At 38.9% G+C, this 17,352-nt stretch overlaps 3 protein-coding genes across 3 annotated transcripts; all 3 read left to right on the top strand.

Annotated features, from left to right (window-relative positions):
- The first annotated feature begins 2,785 nt into the window (after window positions 1–2,785).
- glp2r (glucagon-like peptide 2 receptor) lies at window positions 2,786–10,004 on the top strand. The gene is made up of 13 exons (XM_077000104.1): window positions 2,786–3,187; window positions 4,329–4,425; window positions 5,060–5,164; window positions 5,602–5,720; window positions 5,803–5,909; window positions 6,278–6,434; window positions 6,808–6,967; window positions 7,143–7,203; window positions 7,376–7,442; window positions 8,002–8,090; window positions 8,180–8,318; window positions 8,401–8,442; window positions 8,704–10,004. The coding sequence occupies exons 1-13, from the start codon at window positions 3,092–3,094 to the stop codon at window positions 9,028–9,030; spliced, it is 1,566 nt and encodes a 521-aa protein (XP_076856219.1). The 5' UTR covers window positions 2,786–3,091; the 3' UTR covers window positions 9,031–10,004.
- A 1,399-nt stretch (window positions 10,005–11,403) lies between these two features.
- LOC143510588 (6-pyruvoyl tetrahydrobiopterin synthase-like) lies at window positions 11,404–14,518 on the top strand. The gene is made up of 6 exons (XM_077000105.1): window positions 11,404–11,683; window positions 12,134–12,213; window positions 12,310–12,332; window positions 12,484–12,540; window positions 13,757–13,827; window positions 13,904–14,518. The coding sequence occupies exons 1-6, from the start codon at window positions 11,589–11,591 to the stop codon at window positions 14,025–14,027; spliced, it is 450 nt and encodes a 149-aa protein (XP_076856220.1). The 5' UTR covers window positions 11,404–11,588; the 3' UTR covers window positions 14,028–14,518.
- A 97-nt stretch (window positions 14,519–14,615) lies between these two features.
- On the top strand, window positions 14,616–16,516 carry LOC143510589 (6-pyruvoyl tetrahydrobiopterin synthase-like). Its single transcript, XM_077000106.1, has 7 exons — window positions 14,616–14,915; window positions 15,112–15,191; window positions 15,322–15,344; window positions 15,525–15,581; window positions 15,670–15,740; window positions 15,824–15,965; window positions 16,393–16,516. Exons 1-6 carry the CDS (start codon window positions 14,833–14,835, stop codon window positions 15,945–15,947), a joined length of 438 nt encoding a protein of 145 aa, XP_076856221.1. The 5' UTR covers window positions 14,616–14,832; the 3' UTR covers window positions 15,948–15,965; window positions 16,393–16,516.
- Window positions 16,517–17,352: the final 836 nt, after the last annotated feature.

Genomic DNA, 17,352 nt, shown 5'->3' on the forward strand with positions numbered 1-17,352 from the left:
CTGGTGCACCTCCACAGATGTTTCAGATGGTGCTCGGTGTCACTTTGACTTTGACGTGTAATGCCGTGTTATGGTCTTCTGAGGCAACTCTGAGAACTGTCAACACCCAAAACTCGTATGCGCCATTAAGGAAAGGAAGAAAATGTAAAAAGGAAAAAAAACTGATGAAAGTTTTTTTTTTTTACCACAGCACCGATTATGTTGCAGTGATCCCTATCATAAACTATTGAGAGTTTCAATCTAATAGAACATAATAGGAACTTGTGCAGATTGAAAATAAGGAAAGTTTGAGTTTCTGCTTAACATGAAGGTTGTCATGACCCAGACTAACGACATTTGGCTGCATTCCATCCATGCATATTCTGACAATTTAGGTATGGCATGCAATGGGCTAATGGTTTGCAACCTTTGATCTAGAGGCGTTGCCTTTGGTGAAGATCCCCCCCATTTTTGTGCTGCTTGTTCTGTTTTGTGTATCTGCTACACATCTTGACCCTAAGACAGAGATCATGGGAAGTTCCTTAAGTCTCTTCTCAAGAAAGCCAGTAACTGTACAAGTGCAGCATCCATTTTGTTTACATCTCCGGAATGCGCACCAGGCAAATGGGAATAAGCTGATCTGTTAATGTGTGAACGGTCATTTCCAGTTTCAATCACCAACACGTATGGACATTGCTTTATTTGCTGATCATTTCGGATAAGTTATTACAAATGAACAACATGAAATATCATATATGCAGTGCCTAATAATGAAATATCATATATCTAGGCCTCTTTTACATAAAACATGAGCGTAGACAGATATGAGTAAAACTCATCCAGCGAGCCTTATTGGATAAGCACACAGCACGTAGTAGCCATCTTTATTAGCTTTTCATCATTTCAAAAGAGGGTGAAATTGACACTTCAGAGCTCATATCATTATCTGTAGTCAGCCCTACTGAATCACAGAAAGAGACACATGGTTCTATTTCTCCTGTCTGTGCCTTTGATCGCACTCACCATTTAAACGATAGATTTTGCACAATTATTCAATGTATCCCTGTCTAACAGCATTAGGACTATGAGCTAACATTTCACAGATGTGTTTTATTTAAGACAAGATGAAAGACCTGGAGATGGGTAATTAACTTGTAACTGAACTCAACAGGGTTAGGCAGACACTATTGGGCACCTTGGTCTATATAAACTAAACCTGAGGTTTGGTATAATACTGTACAGCAACTGAGAACTATAGTACTAATATTTATGGCTAAATTGTAATAACATATCCCACGCTTCTGGTATGCTGGAATATACAGTAATAGTTATGCCATTGTATCATGTAGTATTTGATTTGCTTTACTAATCCTCAACGCCCAATACAATATATAATGAGTGGGAACGTGCCACCTGCTTGAGCTGGGGTGAGTTATGAGCTGATGTTTGTACTGCCCTCACTGGATTATGATTAAACTGGTTTGCCATAAACCGAAGAGCTGACAAATGTTCTAATGACAAAAGACTGTGCAGACCCACAAAGCCAATAATTTTTCCATTTGATCCATTATTGCTGTGCCCTGTCTCCCCAGATCAAGTCTCTTTGGATTTTTTCTTTTACATAATTGACAAAAAGCATTGTTGGTAAGGTAATATATTGAGTTAATTAACCAAATTGGTAATATATGAAAGCATTATGTATTATGTGTTTATGTTTCATCTTGTGGTTGTCTTTCTTATGATCCCATCTCATAAAGACGCAGCTGGAGTGCAAGAGACGTCCGTCTCCAGTGCTGCAGAGTAAGAGACGTCCGTCTCCAGTGCTGCAGAGTAAGAGACGTCCATCTCCAGTGGTGCAGAGTAAGAGACGTCTGTCTCCAGTGGTGCAGAGTAAGAGCCGTCCATCTCCAGTGGTGCAGAGTAAGAGACGTCTTTCTCCAGTGGTGCAAAGTAAGAGACGTCCATCTCCAGTGGTGCAGAGTAAGAGACGTCTGTCTCCAGTGCTGCAGAGTAAGAGACATCCGTCTCCAGTGGTGCAGAGTAAGAGACATCCGTCTCCAAAGGTGCAATGAAGGTGTTTGATGGTTATTATTTGTTTAATCAGGAAAATGGTTTGATTTGCTACTACTTCAGATAAGAAGATTATAGTCCATTACTATCACCAGGTTAAAGCTATAGGAGATATGAGAGTTGACAGAAATAAAGTATAAATAGAACTGTGGGTCATGGTCACTTTTATTACATTTGTTCTTCAGCATTCACATTCTAATCCTATTCTGATATAGCTTATAGAATAATCAAACCAAATTTTAAAGAAATGTAAATGTATCTTAACATGATTTTAAACTATGTTTTTACTTTACTGGTACATCATAAATTAAAAATAGTCTAGGAATTTTAAGAAGATTAGAAGTTTTTGTGTGGCTGCATTTCAAAAAAATGCTTCATCGAGTTAAGATTGTTTAACCAACTTGGTAACTCGATTGTTTATCAAATATAGACATTGTTTAGATTGATTTATTACAGTAGGATGAGACACAGTATCTCTGGAGTCAAGAGCCTCTCATAGAGATGATTCATGGGTATTCATAACCCCTGTGTGCCATCTTGCAGTCAAAATCCCTTTTGAGAATGTGATTTAGATTTGATACGTGGGCTTGGGGTCAGTTATGAGTTCAGGATCCAGACTTGCTTCTTTTTTGTCTGTCTAATTCCCCAGAAAGTAAGAGGTTTGCCTCTTGCCTTATCTTGATTGGCTGAAGAGGTCCGGGAGGGGAGCAACCCAAGCGGAGCAGCACAGGCGTTCTCATTTGAGGACTGGGTGCCTGCCGAGACTGGAGCTGAAGACCTCGCGTCTGTCCACCGAGCCCTGAAGACCTGCCTGACCCATCCACACTACAAGACAACGCTTCTTCCTGAGAACATTTACACCAAGGCTATTTAGGTGAAGCCCTGAAGGACTGGGATAGTGCTCGACGGCAATCTCGGGACTGATTTCACTGATTTCACAGGACCCTCCAACAGGCAAAAGCAGGAGCCACTGAGGGGCCTCAGCGATGTAGCGGGATGTAACAGTGTCCTGTTAGCCACGCGGGAAGGGGTGCGGTGAACCATGTCCACAGGACTGTCCGCAGGGCCGGGGGCAAAGCTGCCAGGCTGGGGAACCACCCTGCTCCCTGCTTTCCTTCTTCTGCTTCACAACACGCGGGTAAGTGCAAACACCTGCATCGTGTCCCGCAATGTCCTGCTCATAAAGCTGCCAAGTGTTCCTCCAAAACCTTTCCATTGGTACTGTTGTGTACAAAAGAGCTGAAGGGTGGGGTGGTGTTCTTTCACTTGGACTTCATCCTTTACACAATTGGCAAATGAGTTTTGTGTAAGTTCCTTCCCTGGTTTAAGTGCAGGTATAATTCAGGTCTCAGGTACATGAGAAATGTTATCTGTCATACACATTCAGCATTTTTATGATTGCTTGGAAGAAGAAAAGCAGCCCTGTACGAGGAAGCCCAGATATGATAATTTTATTTGAGTTACATAAAAGGCTAAAAACTATAGTATTACTACTGTGCTTTTATTATAAATATGTAATGCAATATTAACATGCTAATATGATTTATACACTTCTGTTGTATGCATTACAGTATCTATATAAAGTATATAAAAAGTACATCTTGTAATAAAAGGTACAATTTAGTAGAAAACAAGTTTGAAACATGTAAATTATTCTAAAACACCCCTTTCCCCCACCAAAAAAATGGCAATTTTTAAATCTGCGCTCTGGTAAATATTTAGTAAATGATAACAGTGTGAGAAAAAGGTTGCTAGGTTGTGGGCAGGCAGAAAGTGCACATAACATCGCAGTTACTCACCTAGAAAGACCTGTATTAGACCTGTATTTTGATTTGTAATTAGTGCTGTTTTTTGACCTAACCTATTTAGACAAGTATTTACACCTGTATTTAGCTCTTCAGACCTTTAAACTATGTGTGACTTATTTTAGCTGTTCAGATATTACATGATAATTAGTCTAGAAAGTCTACTTTGAATATTTATAATGTATACAGAATATATCGAATTTTGACATAAATTAGTTCAAAATGCATTAGTATTTTGAAAATTTGTTTAAAAAACATTAATTACTTAAAAATGCTTTTACAAGTTACTTCCACAGTGAAGATAATATGCATTGCTTATATAATGTGCCTTAGAGTAATTCCTTTTAAATACTGCCATCTTGTGATTAGACTTGGTGAGATGTGATTCTACAAACCTTAACAAACCAATTATTACATATATATATATATATGTGCCTAAATTAAATTTGCTTTGTTTTTAACTATTTTTAAAAGGTGACAGGTTCTGTGCTCCATGATTTGATACATAAACGTGCAGAATATAGAGAAAACTGCAGCAGAAGTTTGGAAGCTACCCTGCATACTCTAACTGGTACGTCAAACAAATACAGACACCTCAAACACCTTCATACTTCATCCACAGTCAACACTACTTTTAATAAAAGTATATTTATTCTCCATCTAATTCATTAACATAATCATGTGTATTCTAAATGTGTAGAATGTGTATTCTAAAGGAATATACTGCAATGGAACGTCTGATTAATGTAATCATTCATTCTAAAGGAATATACTGCAATGGTACATCTGATTAATGTAATAATTCATATGTATTCTAAAGGAATATACTTCAATGGTACGTCTGATTAATGTAATCATTCATATGTATTCTAAGGGAATATACTGCAATGGTATGTCTGATTAATGTAATAATTCATATATATTCTAAAGGAATATACTGCAATGGTACATCTGATTAATGTAATCATTCATATGTATTCTAAAGGAATATACTGCAATGGTACGTCTGATTAATGTAATCATTCATATGTATTCTAAAGGAATATACTGCAACGGTACGTCTGATTAATGTAATCATTCATATGTATTCTAAAGGAATATACTTCAATGGTACGTCTGATTAATGTAATCATTCATATGTATTCTAAAGGAATATACTGCAATGGTATGTCTGATTAATGTAATCATTCATGTGTATTCTAAAGGAATATACTGCAATGGTACGTCTGATGTGTTCGCCTGCTGGCCACATTCATCTCCTGGGATTGTATCAGTACTGTGTCCTCCATATTTGCCATGGATCAAGGAAGGTGCACATCCTTTCTGCTCTCCTGTAACAACTGACATCTTATCATGAGAAACACACATCTTATCAAGTAAACACACATACACACACATACACACACACACATGCGCAGATGTTCATACATACAGAGGTCTGACGGTTTGTTTTTTCACATCATCCTTGAGACAGCAGGGCAGCACTGTTGTCACTATGAGGTGAGTCATGACTGCTCTCCAGAAAAGGCTCTTAGGTCAAAGTCAGCCATTTGCATAGGCAATGACCTCAAAACATCATGGAGATTTGTTGATATTATGAAGCTTTTTCAGTCAGTTTAAAAAAGAAATCAGTGCTGAGGACTATGAATACAATAAATTATTTAAATTACTAACTTAAAACGATATTTAAAAAGCATATCGGAGTCAAATTGTGTTTTATAATAAATTTCATGACTGTTCTGTTTAGGCTTCTCAGGAAGGGTGTATAAGATATGCACAGAAAATGGGACGTGGAAGAAAGAGGGGAATTCTGTGTGGCAAAATCAGTCCGAGTGTAAAGACGTAGCTCACTTTTTCAAAGCTGAGGTACACGTTTAGCATATCAACCCTCAGTTTCATCCTTGCGTCAATTTGGAAAATACGGTAACTTGAACATCTCCTAATGCAGGAGGATGAAGAGTATCGACAGACTGTGCTGAGGATCCTCTCCATTGTTGGCTACTCGCTGTCCTTGGCCACCCTCTCTTTGGCCATGGTTACTATGGGCCTTTTGAGGTGAGTGGGGTTCTACTCTCAGTCCTCTGTTCCCCGTCACCACATCCATGCTGCCTAACAAACGTTTCTGAGCACTTGTGCATGACACATCGTTGTTGTCCACCATCTGCAACTGCCATTTGATCTAGTATTTCCTATCAATTGAACTGTGAAAATATGATTAGGTTTACCTTTATCACTTAGTAATGTTTCTGAGTAGACTCCAGTGTCACAGTCTTGGTCACATTGATGAAATATTGCCTTTCCTCTCTTGAATTGCTGGCTCCAGTGATCCGATTTGCTTTTTATATTGATTACAGTTAGAGTATGTTACGTATATTGACCACAGCCAAAACAAGTGATTAATAATATTTATTTCTAACTTTCAGGAAGCTTCACTGCACAAGGAATTACATCCACATGAACTTATTTGTGTCATTCATGTTTAGAGCAATTGCAGTCATTGCCAAAGAAATTGTATTATACATCATGTATTCCAACGTGCCCAAGGATGAAATCGGATGGAACAGCTACACAGATTCCACAGTACTTCATCTTCTCTTTTTTTTACTGTCATAAATATTGTTGACTGAGACCATTTAAGACATTGAATAATTCAAATGAAATTACAGTACTCCTAATTGCACTACAGAAAGCCATGTTCTTTGACTGAGTTTACAAGCCTAGTTAATGTACTGCATGTGGAATAGACCAGTGTTCCTCAACACAGTTCTTGAGGCTCACCAGACGGTTCCACACTTTTGCTCTAACGTCCTGGGGAACGTTGGTTAGGGAACGTGGACAGAGCTGTGGTACTGTCAGTAGAGGCCCTGAGGACTGGGATGAGCAGCACTGGAATAGACAGCTGTTCATAAACTCATCAGAGAAAAGTCATTAATGAAACATGTTTATCTCCCAGATATTACTGATCTGTAAGGCCTCCAAGGTGTCCATGCAGTATTTTGTGGGGTGTAATTATTTCTGGCTCCTGGTGGAAGCGATATTTCTGCACACCCTGCTCTTCACAGCAGTATTGACCAAGAGGCGTCTGCTGAAGAGATACATGCTGGTAGGATGGGGTAGGCCATACACTCTGATCCATACACTCTCGAATGTCTCATATTAATTGGTTATCACTATACAGTATATGTACAATGTACATCAGACCTTCAGGGCATTTTGTTTCAGAATTCATTTCTGTTTTAAGAGATTTTGATATTTCCCTTTAAAAATGATGTGACTGCCTTCATTCAGGAACTCCGTTTTTGTTTGTGATACCATGGACAGTCGTTAAAGTTCTATATGAAAATAAAGGGTAAGTTTCTTACATAGATATACTGTATATAAGTAATCATTTTCAACAAGAGTAACATGATATAAAACATGATATGCATTATAAGACACATTATAAGAGTACTTCAAGATCTTACTCTTCAGGTTGCTCTAGTATTTTTAATTAGTGACCGATGATCTTTTCTCTACCAAAGCTGCTGGTTCATTACCAAAAGTTGGATCTGGTGGATTATTAGAGGTCCAATTACACTAACAATGTTTGTGAGTATTATGTCTCATGCCTTTCATACTGTCATTATAAATGTTTTATTAGCACTACTTGGTCATTATGATCACAATAATCCATTCCAGCCACGTCATAACACAAGTGCACGATTGACACAGAGAAAGATGTCTGCTGCATTAAAGAGTTCACATGATGAACAATGAGATTGCTGCACGGCTTTGCGTGTAACAGCTCAACTGAATACAAAACAATGTTTGGTCTTTTTTTTATGTTGTGAGCTAATCATTTATGCCCATATTAGTTGAACAACATGATGACATTATGAATGAATTAGCAAGTTTCCTGTTATGGTTTATGGGTTGCTTTTAGGGTCAAGGGGCAGAGCTAAGTGGTTGTACTCCAGCTGGGACAGAACCTAAATCAGTACTGTAGAAGTGTACATGAAAAGCCACTGCATTTTAACCCTGTGGATTCCAGTTTCTCTAGGGGTCCATTATTATGATTATTATAGGTGTGCGTAGCACTTAAAAATAATAAATGGCTCAGGCAGCATGTAAGGTGATGTGATTGGTCAGCTATTTCTTTGTTTTTCAGGTTGTTTTCTGCATATTTCTCAGAATCATAAAGCTTTTGCTGTCAAAGTTAAAAGCTGACCAACTAAAGTTTACAGATTACAGATACAGGTACATGTATTCTCTGCAATGGCTTGACTCTGTGATAGATTTATGGATTTTCTCTTTGACCTTTTTCCATCGATAATTTGTCCTTGCAGTTTAGCCAGAGCAACACTGGTGCTGATCCCTCTGCTCGGGATCCATGAGATCGTGTTCATGATAATCACTGATGAAACTATGGAGGGGAGTCAACTTTATGCGCGAAACTTCATCAATCTAACCCTGAGCTCTTTTCAGGTAATACATGACATTGGCCTTTTACTGCCCAGCAAAATTATTCTACTTGCCCTTTATTGACCATAGTGTTGTGTTACACTAGGGCTTTCTGGTTGCAGTCCTGTACTGCTTTGCCAATGGAGAGGTAAGTCACTAACTTTAGCATATGTGGTCCTGAACCATGTTCAGGTTACCATGTTCCCATGTTCATGTTCACTTCCCATTCATTTCAATTAATTGATACGGTATCTCAGCCTGAAACCATTGCAAAATGTTATGGTATTCCTTCATTATTCATGTCACTTTATAAGCTTCAGTGAGTCAGGACCTTTGACTTCATTCATAAAATTTGCTCTGAGAGACTTCCATGCTTTCAAGGGTGATGCTGCATTTCCTTTACCTCTAGGTCCAAGCTGAGCTGAAGAACAGGTGGCGTGTCTTTCTCTTCGCCAACCGCTTTGAGGTTCACAACTGTTTCGTTGGCATGCACCCCAAATACCTATGGAAGACCTCGCAGAAGGGACCAAATCACCCCTCAGACCACAGCGATTCATACGATGGCGGAAGCCATGCACCCATGCAAGCCCAGCTGACGCAAGTGACGGTTCAGTCGGCAGAGGTGTCCTTCGTTCAGTGCACAGGTGTGGATTTCTGCATCAGGAAGAGCCTGTCTAGCAGTGATGGAGAGATGACTTTGGGGGAGACCATGGAAGAGATTCTGGAGGAGAATTAATCTGAATATCCTGAATATCCTGACTCACTTTCAGAGTGTTGTTGCTTTTGTATAACTTTGTAATTTGTAACATCTTTGTGAATGTCAGTATAAATGAGTAAGTCTGCTTGCCCCATGTTCAATATGCATGTATATATTTGGAAAGGACAAACTGTGTTCAGTTGCTAGATGTTTCACCAAACGGCCAGAAATCCTGTAATGACTGTAAAATACACTCACTAAACATGTTATTAAAAGTACCTTGGGTAGGTATACCAGGCAGGTATGTTAAGTAGGTGCACAAGTACTGACTTCTATTGTATATTTTGCCTTGTACAGTGTGTGTTTCCTTTAGCCCTCCATTACTGGTTACTTTCTGACAACAGGACCGATGTGGCATGTTATTGGATGGTGGACCACAGTTGTGTAAAAACGGCCCAGCACTGCTGCTGTGCCTGATAAACTCCTACCAGATTACCACTCACAGCTATGCTACAGTGTCAGTATCTCTGCTGTGTTCAGTAACTGTACGCTTACAGAATGCACGTTAAGGGCATTTTCGAGATAAGTGTGAAAGCGATTACTGAGTGCATATTGAGCAAATGTGAAGACACTTATGACTACAACAAATTCTATAGTTCTCAGTGACCTGAAAAGAAAAATGTGATGAACTTAAATTTGTGTTTCAAATATAATATTCAAAAGAGATCTTAGATCTCATCAGAATAATGGTAGATAAAAAAGTGGAAATGTTTATAAACGGTCATTGTTGCAAACTGTGAATATACATGTTTAAGTGGTAACTTTAATGGACTGTATGAATCATGTCATGAGCACATTGTACCTTCATTTACCGTGATCAAGCCTCTTAAAATTATCTTTGTATAACTAATACAAAGTAATACTTTAATGTATCCATACACCATTTTTTTACTTTGTGTTTATTCTTATAAAGTCTGAAAATTACTTGCATAATAAACATGATATTTCATACATTCTACTGTATATGAAACTTAGAACTACATAGTCTATGTGAATAACGACAACTTTAGGTGTAAATCTGGTGACCGTTCAGAATTGCATAATAAAAGCAATTGAAAAACAAACTTTTTTTCTGAAAAGAAAAGTAAGATTACTGAGGACCTCTTTAAATCTTATTGCTTCTTTTCTGTCAGGCTGTTTTTGACCTTCTGGTGCTCGTCACACTAGATGAGCCTAAAAATGTTCTCACTGTCCATCACTCCCATGAAAATATACATCACCATTCAGACCCAATGTACCCGTGATCCATCATCACCATTCACACCTAATGTACCCGTGCTCCATCACCATCTCCAATACCATTCACACCCAATGTACCCGTGATCCATCATCACCATTCACACCTAATGTACCCGTGCTCCATCACCATCTCCAATACCATTCACACCCAATGTACCCGTGATCCATCATCACCGTTCACACCTAATGTACCCGTGCTCCATTACCATCTCCAATACCATTCACACCCAATGTACCCATGCTCCATCATCACCATTCACACCCAATGTACCTGTGTTTCAACACCTTCGACATCAACATTCACACCCAATGTACCTGTGCTCCAACACCATCCCCATCACCATTCACACCCAATGTACCTGTGCTCCAACACCATCCCCATCACCATTCACACCCAATGTACCCGTGCTTCAACACCATCTACATCACCATAACATTTTGCAATACTATTTTGCTGGAAGTGACAACGCTTTCTTTCTGTTTGTCAGATTGGTACACAATAAACTGAGTCTGGAAACGAGTGAGTGTGTGAGTCTACCATCTAAAACAATGCAGTTAAAGGAGCACGGGTGTGAATGGTGATGTCGAAGGTGTTGGAGCATGGGTACACTGGATGTGAATGGTGATGTAGACCATTTACAGTATTGCGAAACGTTTGTCCTTACACTTTTTCTCAATGTACCAGATCTGATTTTGAGCGAGGCACATGTTAAAACCTTCTCACTATTTCTGCATAACAGCTGAAAATGTAGTTCTCCTTCAAAGCTGTGCCCAGGAATCAAAATCAGGTCTGTGTATGTGTGCATCCAACACTCAAACACATACAAATGACGAGAGAATGCAATACACCAGACACCCAAGTCTACCTAACGTGGCCGATATCGCTTTGGCACAATTTATTTATTTATTTATTTTTATTTTTTGGTTTTTCAAAACGTAATGGGTCACTTTAGTGTCCGCCCTAGACTGGGTTTAGAACTGTTCCGTAACGAATGTTTTTTTCTAAAATCAAACGTCGCTTGATACAACTTCATTTGCCCAACGAAGAAAAGGATCCCCGAGTACAAATTACTGGTTCCGGTTCTCCATAACCTGGAATTGATTAAAACTGTTCGCTCGTGCATCCCGGATAATGAAGAAGCTGCACACACAACCCACAGAATTGACCAATGAAAACGCGCCTTAACCGAGCGCTTAGAAATACACCATATTCCTATTAAACTATAGTTCATTTTCGCTCTGCATGGTCGACATAGTTACACTTACTCTGCATTGTCGCGAACTCCAAATATTTTATAATGGACAAAGACATGACGTGTAGCCACAGCGCTGGAGAACGAATTGCATATATAACGCGAGTTCAGAGTTTCAGCGCCTGTCATCGACTGCATAGGTAAATCATTAAACACTCGTGCCCGTTATCTGTTTTATTATAAAAATGCATGCATATCTATGTCTCACGATTGGACTGTATTTGATATTTGGTATAACGTGTTGAATTACATATTTTGTGTGTTTGTATTAAGCGAATGTTTTGTGTAGTTACATAGTCACAAAACCGTGTGATAGATTAGAACATCTGACTCTTCCCATTTGGCTAGGAGAGATTGGAATTATTCTGGCTTATTCTTTAAATCATATTAAATTCTAAAATCTTTTAACCCACTGTTGCTGTGATCTGCTCTATGCGGAAGATAAAACATGTAAAACCTGTTGCTCTGTGCGTCGACTCAAATGAATTATGGGAGTTGTAGTTTCTATGATTTTTTTTGTGTTATCCAGTTTGTGTTAGATTTATGTCCTGTTATTCGCATGTAAAGTCAACAAAAATTATTTCTGTTAGTAAATCATTAAATGATGAAGAGAATAGGAGGATATTTGGAAAATGCAACAATCCCAATGGCCATGGACACAACTACAAAGGTCAGTCACCATTCTTTGTTTTGCAGCCATAGATTTGACTCGTAATGTCTTATTTTTGGCACAAACATAAACAGATGTTTGTTGTTTGTATTTCAGTTGAAGTGACAGTACGTGGAAAGGTAGTCAGCACTCTGCTCAAATTGACTTATGACATGCTACAGCTTAAACAATTTAGAAAATGCTAAATGTATTTGTATTGTTTAAGGTAATAACACATTGAAAATTAGATATTTATGAATATCAGGAACATCGTGATTTGTCTTTATATAGATTGACCACAACACAGGAATGGTGATGAATCTCACTGATCTGAAACAGCATATAGAGGTAAGGGCTTCACACTAACTATACACTCTTGTTTTCTCAGGGTATTTCTTTCTGCTTGCAATAACATGCCTGAATTTTCAGGCTGTTTATTCAGAAATTACATGAAATTAATGCCAACATTGGTGGTGAATGTGAAAAAAGGCTTATATTAGCAAGCAAACATAGCTCATGGTCTGAATTATGCTTAGGACATACTAGTAAAAGCTGGAAAATGGCGACACTATTTAATTTTATTTAGAGGTTCCTTCCCCACACCAGATGTAAGTTTTTTACTTTGTTGTTCAGGTGAAGAACAACAGTCTCTCATTCTGGCCAGTCTGCTCTGAACCCCAAATCAAGATACCAGAGTCAGTTGTATTTAGAGAAGGTCTAATTTACTACAGAAGAGGGAAGGAGGTGTGAGGAAAAGGGAAGAGGTGCAAAGAGGGGTAAACAGTGTGTGCGTGTGCGTGCGGCGCGTGTGTGTGTGTGTGTGTGTGTGTGTGTGCGTGTGCGTGCGGCGCGTGTGTGTGTGTGTGTGTGTGTGTGTGTGTGTGTGTGTGTGTGATGTTCATGGGGTGATAAGGAATAGAGCAGGTTGGTGGCAGTTGGAGATGAGCCAAATGCCATTGGTTATCATAAGCTCTGCTGAAATAAGGTTAATGAAGTACAATGTAAAATCAGAGAGGGCAGTTAGTTCTACAGATAGAACATAAAAGTCCTGAATCATCAGATTATGGGGAAAATGAACAGTCCATGCCTGAGATAAACAAGATCTCCACTTTAGACTTACAGTGGTTTTATACTAACAAGAAGACTTATTTTTACACTGAATTCAGTGCAGAGGCATCCAGCCTGTAGTTCATAGTCTTGCCACTACGTGTCATCGTCTATTCTTAGTTTTGAGATTTCATCTTCATTGATTTTAAATGTCTACATGAGTGACTTTAAGGATTATACCTGGCCTTTGTAGATATGCCATTTACCTCTCCTCTACAGACTACAAAAACCTCTGACAAGCATTTCTGCAAAATATGCACTGAATAAAGTTATGTTGGAATGGAACAGCAATCAGTAAGCAGGGGTTGTTCCCTGTAGTTTAATAGGTTAAGGAAATCCACAAAAACATCATTTTATATAAAATGCCGTTAATTTAAAATGGTCACTTCGTCTTGCTACAGCACATCTGCAGTTCATGTTGCACCAACAATGACCATCTGAATAAACGTGTTTCCAGGAGGCCATCATGAAACCACTTGACCACAAAAACCTGGACCTGGACGTCCCGTTCTTTGCAGACATTGTCAGGTACGAGCCACAGCACACGTTCCCATGTGCGCACGAACAGAGATGCCTTGACAGCCCATGTGTGTTTGTCATGCAGCACGACGGAAAACCTGGCCGTGTACATTTGGGAGAGCATGAGCAGACTCCTTCCTGCTCACACGCTCTATGAGGTGAAGCTGTATGAGACGGACAAGAACATGGTGGTGTACCGAGGGGAGTAGGCCAGTTCACCCGGCTGACGTCTGGCTGAAGGCTGCGGGTGGCACGTCAGTGGAGACGAGTTTTAAATCTCAGTGCTCATAGATTTTTATTAGATTAGAAAGCAAGTAGGACCTCCTGTGGTCTACATCTATTGAGTTGGTGTAATGCAGGGAGAAACTGGCTCAGCTATCGACCATGTGACTCTGATGTTATTATGGAGCTTATGGTTAACAAAAACTCTTTGACAAAATTTACAGTGTTTACTATATTGCACCTTGTTCAGATTTCTCCTGATTTTTGTCTCTTCACCTGTGCTTCCTGACCGTCTATGCTATATGACAGGCTTAAGAGATGTTACATAAACTGCAGTCTAATTTTAAAAATTTGCAGCTCATTAAGATACATACAGTGTGTTTAGTAAAGGATCATGGAAATTGTTCGACATTTTTTCTTCTTTCTGTTTTCATACTCTGGGTTTTTTTTTCTTTTTTATATTAGTAATGCATATATTATTTTAAAAAATTAAAATTTCTCTTGAAAATAAAAACGAAAAAAAGATAAACGAATTCTGAATTCAGTTTATAACATGAAAACCTTCAATCACTAAATGCTATTAACTACGTTTTACACGTTGAGTTTGGACGTTGTGGATTAAAAGCTAATGTATTTATTCCTTCGGGATAAAGACGCATCTGCATAGAACCGACCAATGAAAACGCACCTTTGCTGCGAGCATATAAAATATTCCAGTTTAATATTGAACGACAGTGTACTTTGGAAATTTGCTCTCATTGTCGCACCGGCAGCGATTTCCACAGAAAGAGAATGAACCGTGGAAACTACGCAGCTGAACGCATCGCATACATCACACGAGTGCAGAGTTTCAGCGCTTGCCATCGATTGCACAGGTAAATCATTAATCATCAAATGTCTTTGTGTGCATAGTTACATACTTCCTAAAGACAACTTGGCGATGGATCAAAATACAACTATTAACTTTGCGGGGATGTGTTTAAATATTTTGACTTTGCTTACAAATCAAATAAAAAGAAATAAAATTCTCCGCTTCTTTGCCTATAACGTTTATAATAACGGTTTTGGTAGCAAATTACTAAGCGACGAAGAGAATAAGAAGATTTATGAAAAATGCAACAATCCCAATGGACATGGCCACAACTACAAAGGTGAGTTTACGGAACTGTCGGTTCTTAAACACTAGCCTAAATATTTCACTGAAATATTGACTTCATAATGTTTAAATGCAAGTTTTCATGCCCCCTTGCCCACTTAAACAAGTTCACATTGTATTTTCAGTTGAAGTGACAGTACGAGGAAAGGTAGGCAGAATTCCACTAATATTGCCTTATGGCAAAGCGTATTTGCTTGTAAAATGTAAAAGTAGACTATGGAAAAGCCATTAAGTAGGCCTATAGCTGTAGATTGTATAGTGCACAGAGTGAATAAGCTGTTTGTAAACGATAAAAAAGTGTACACAGCTGAGATTTATGTCCGCATAGATCAACCCAATCACAGGAATGGTGATGAACTTCTCAGATGTGCAGCACCATATAGAGGTAAGAGCTTCTCTTACAGTTTATCAGGTTACGGCTATTTGTGCCTGCGTATTAAATCGCACAATGGCCATATGAATAAACCTTCCAGGAGACCGTCATGAAATCGCTTGACCACAAAAACCTGGACCTGGATGTTTCTTACTTCGCGGATATAGTCAGGTACGCATCGGGGGCGTAACACCTACTGCCTCAGGTGCTCGTGCACAGATGTCTCAGCAGCCCATGCGTTTGTTGTCGCGCAGCACGAGCGAAAACCTGGCCGTGTATGTTTGGGACAACATATCCAAGCGTCTCCCCCCCGACACGCTCCACGAGGTGAAGGTATACGAGACGGAGAAGAGCACGGTTGTGTACAGAGGAGAGTAGAGTCGCACGTCCCTGGGAGTAAGTAGTGGCCTAAATCTCCGCGGGTACACATTTTATTAGATTGGTATGAGAGTGGCACCTGCTGTGGAGTGAACCGTATTGGATTAACAGAAGGCACGGAGGAACTGGCTCAGCCATCGACCATGTGAGACTGATCCTATTAAATACTAAGCTTGCAGGGCACAAAGATCTTACCGAATTAATTACCAAAGACTGTTCAACCCCCGCAGGCTGATCTCGTGCTTCTATATTTTGACTCTCATTTCTATTCTCGTTGCCATTGTTAGATTGAAAGGTCTATACAATATTGTGTAGTTTGATGTATGTCATATGATATAAAAACTGCACTGTAATTACTAAATGCTTAAATATACAGATCTTGAGATAACTTGGATACATTCTTAATAAGTATACTAAATGCTGAGAGAGTGTTTTGCGTCTCTAGGGTGACAACATTTCTACTACCAGTAGGGGGCAATCGTGGAATTGATTTGGAACCCAAGCACAGAATCATTATCTAAACCATTACAGCTTCATAAATAAAAACTTTCCAGTGGCGGAACAAATGATTTGATGCGTAATTCTTATGTCTATTTCTATGTTTTTAAATTGAAATTACTTTTTTCCAAATCTAGTTTCTGATGACTCCAGTCACCCATTTTTTGCTATTGTTAACCTGCTTAAAATGATTTTCTGCGCTGGAGATTGAACACACTGCCAACAAGCTGTTCCAGATTTATGGCAGCGTCTGCTTTCCGATACATTTCTGAAGTAATTCTTGAGGAAAGCATGTATCATGTTGACAAGAAATGACAAATGTTCAGAAGTATATGAATGTCTCAAACATGTAGATTATCAGTGATAGGGGAGTAAATTCTCATAAAAGAGTTATGTCCTGAAACCTGACACCATATCAAAGGTGACAATGAGAATTTACTCATCCTTATGTTGAGCTGTAACTTAAATATTGTGGTGTTGTGAAACCGAATCATTTGCTTTGCAGTGTGAACACATACACGCAGAATATAGATAAAACACGAGCACATGTCTTCTGACACAAATATGCATATCTCTCACAACAGACCATAATTCAGCTCTGGCTTTTAAAAAAATTCTAAGTCTTGCTTTTACCTTGATTGCCCAAAAGGTCCTAAGGTTTGCTGTGCTGTGTATGCAAATGTGTCATGAAGTATAACACCAAGAGGAAAGCGCAGCAAAGTTGTCAGTAATGTCAGCAGAATTTGAAGGGAAATATAAGTTTTTACACAACTTGAATGAATCAGATTCCACTGACGTGCGTCAGACATGGAAACCACACCTTCGACAGAAATCACTTGGATGAATTCGACATTGGAATTCAAAGTACCAGATTACACTCAATACAAAAGAATGAAATGAATGAATG

Source organism: Brachyhypopomus gauderio, chromosome 3 (genome assembly GCF_052324685.1).
Source record: "Brachyhypopomus gauderio isolate BG-103 chromosome 3, BGAUD_0.2, whole genome shotgun sequence".
In the NCBI taxonomy this organism is placed as follows: domain Eukaryota; kingdom Metazoa; phylum Chordata; class Actinopteri; order Gymnotiformes; family Hypopomidae; genus Brachyhypopomus; species Brachyhypopomus gauderio.

Bases quoted from the DNA above. Each gene is read 5' to 3' on its own strand.
- glp2r (XM_077000104.1), top strand. From the start codon at position 3,092: ATGTCCACAGGACTGTCCGCAGGGCCGGGGGCAAAGCTGCCAGGCTGG. The intron at 5,721-5,802 runs GTACACGTTTAG...CTCCTAATGCAG, and splicing joins CTCACTTTTTCAAAGCTGAG to GAGGATGAAGAGTATCGACA. The intron at 8,443-8,703 runs GTAAGTCACTAA...CTTTACCTCTAG, and splicing joins ACTGCTTTGCCAATGGAGAG to GTCCAAGCTGAGCTGAAGAA.
- LOC143510588 (XM_077000105.1), top strand. From the start codon at position 11,589: ATGGACAAAGACATGACGTGTAGCCACAGCGCTGGAGAACGAATTGCA. The intron at 11,684-12,133 runs GTAAATCATTAA...TATTTCTGTTAG, and splicing joins GCCTGTCATCGACTGCATAG to TAAATCATTAAATGATGAAG. The intron at 12,333-12,483 runs GTAGTCAGCACT...GTCTTTATATAG, and splicing joins AAGTGACAGTACGTGGAAAG to ATTGACCACAACACAGGAAT.
- LOC143510589 (XM_077000106.1), top strand. From the start codon at position 14,833: ATGAACCGTGGAAACTACGCAGCTGAACGCATCGCATACATCACACGA. The intron at 15,345-15,524 runs GTAGGCAGAATT...ATGTCCGCATAG, and splicing joins AAGTGACAGTACGAGGAAAG to ATCAACCCAATCACAGGAAT. The intron at 15,582-15,669 runs GTAAGAGCTTCT...TAAACCTTCCAG, and splicing joins ATGTGCAGCACCATATAGAG to GAGACCGTCATGAAATCGCT.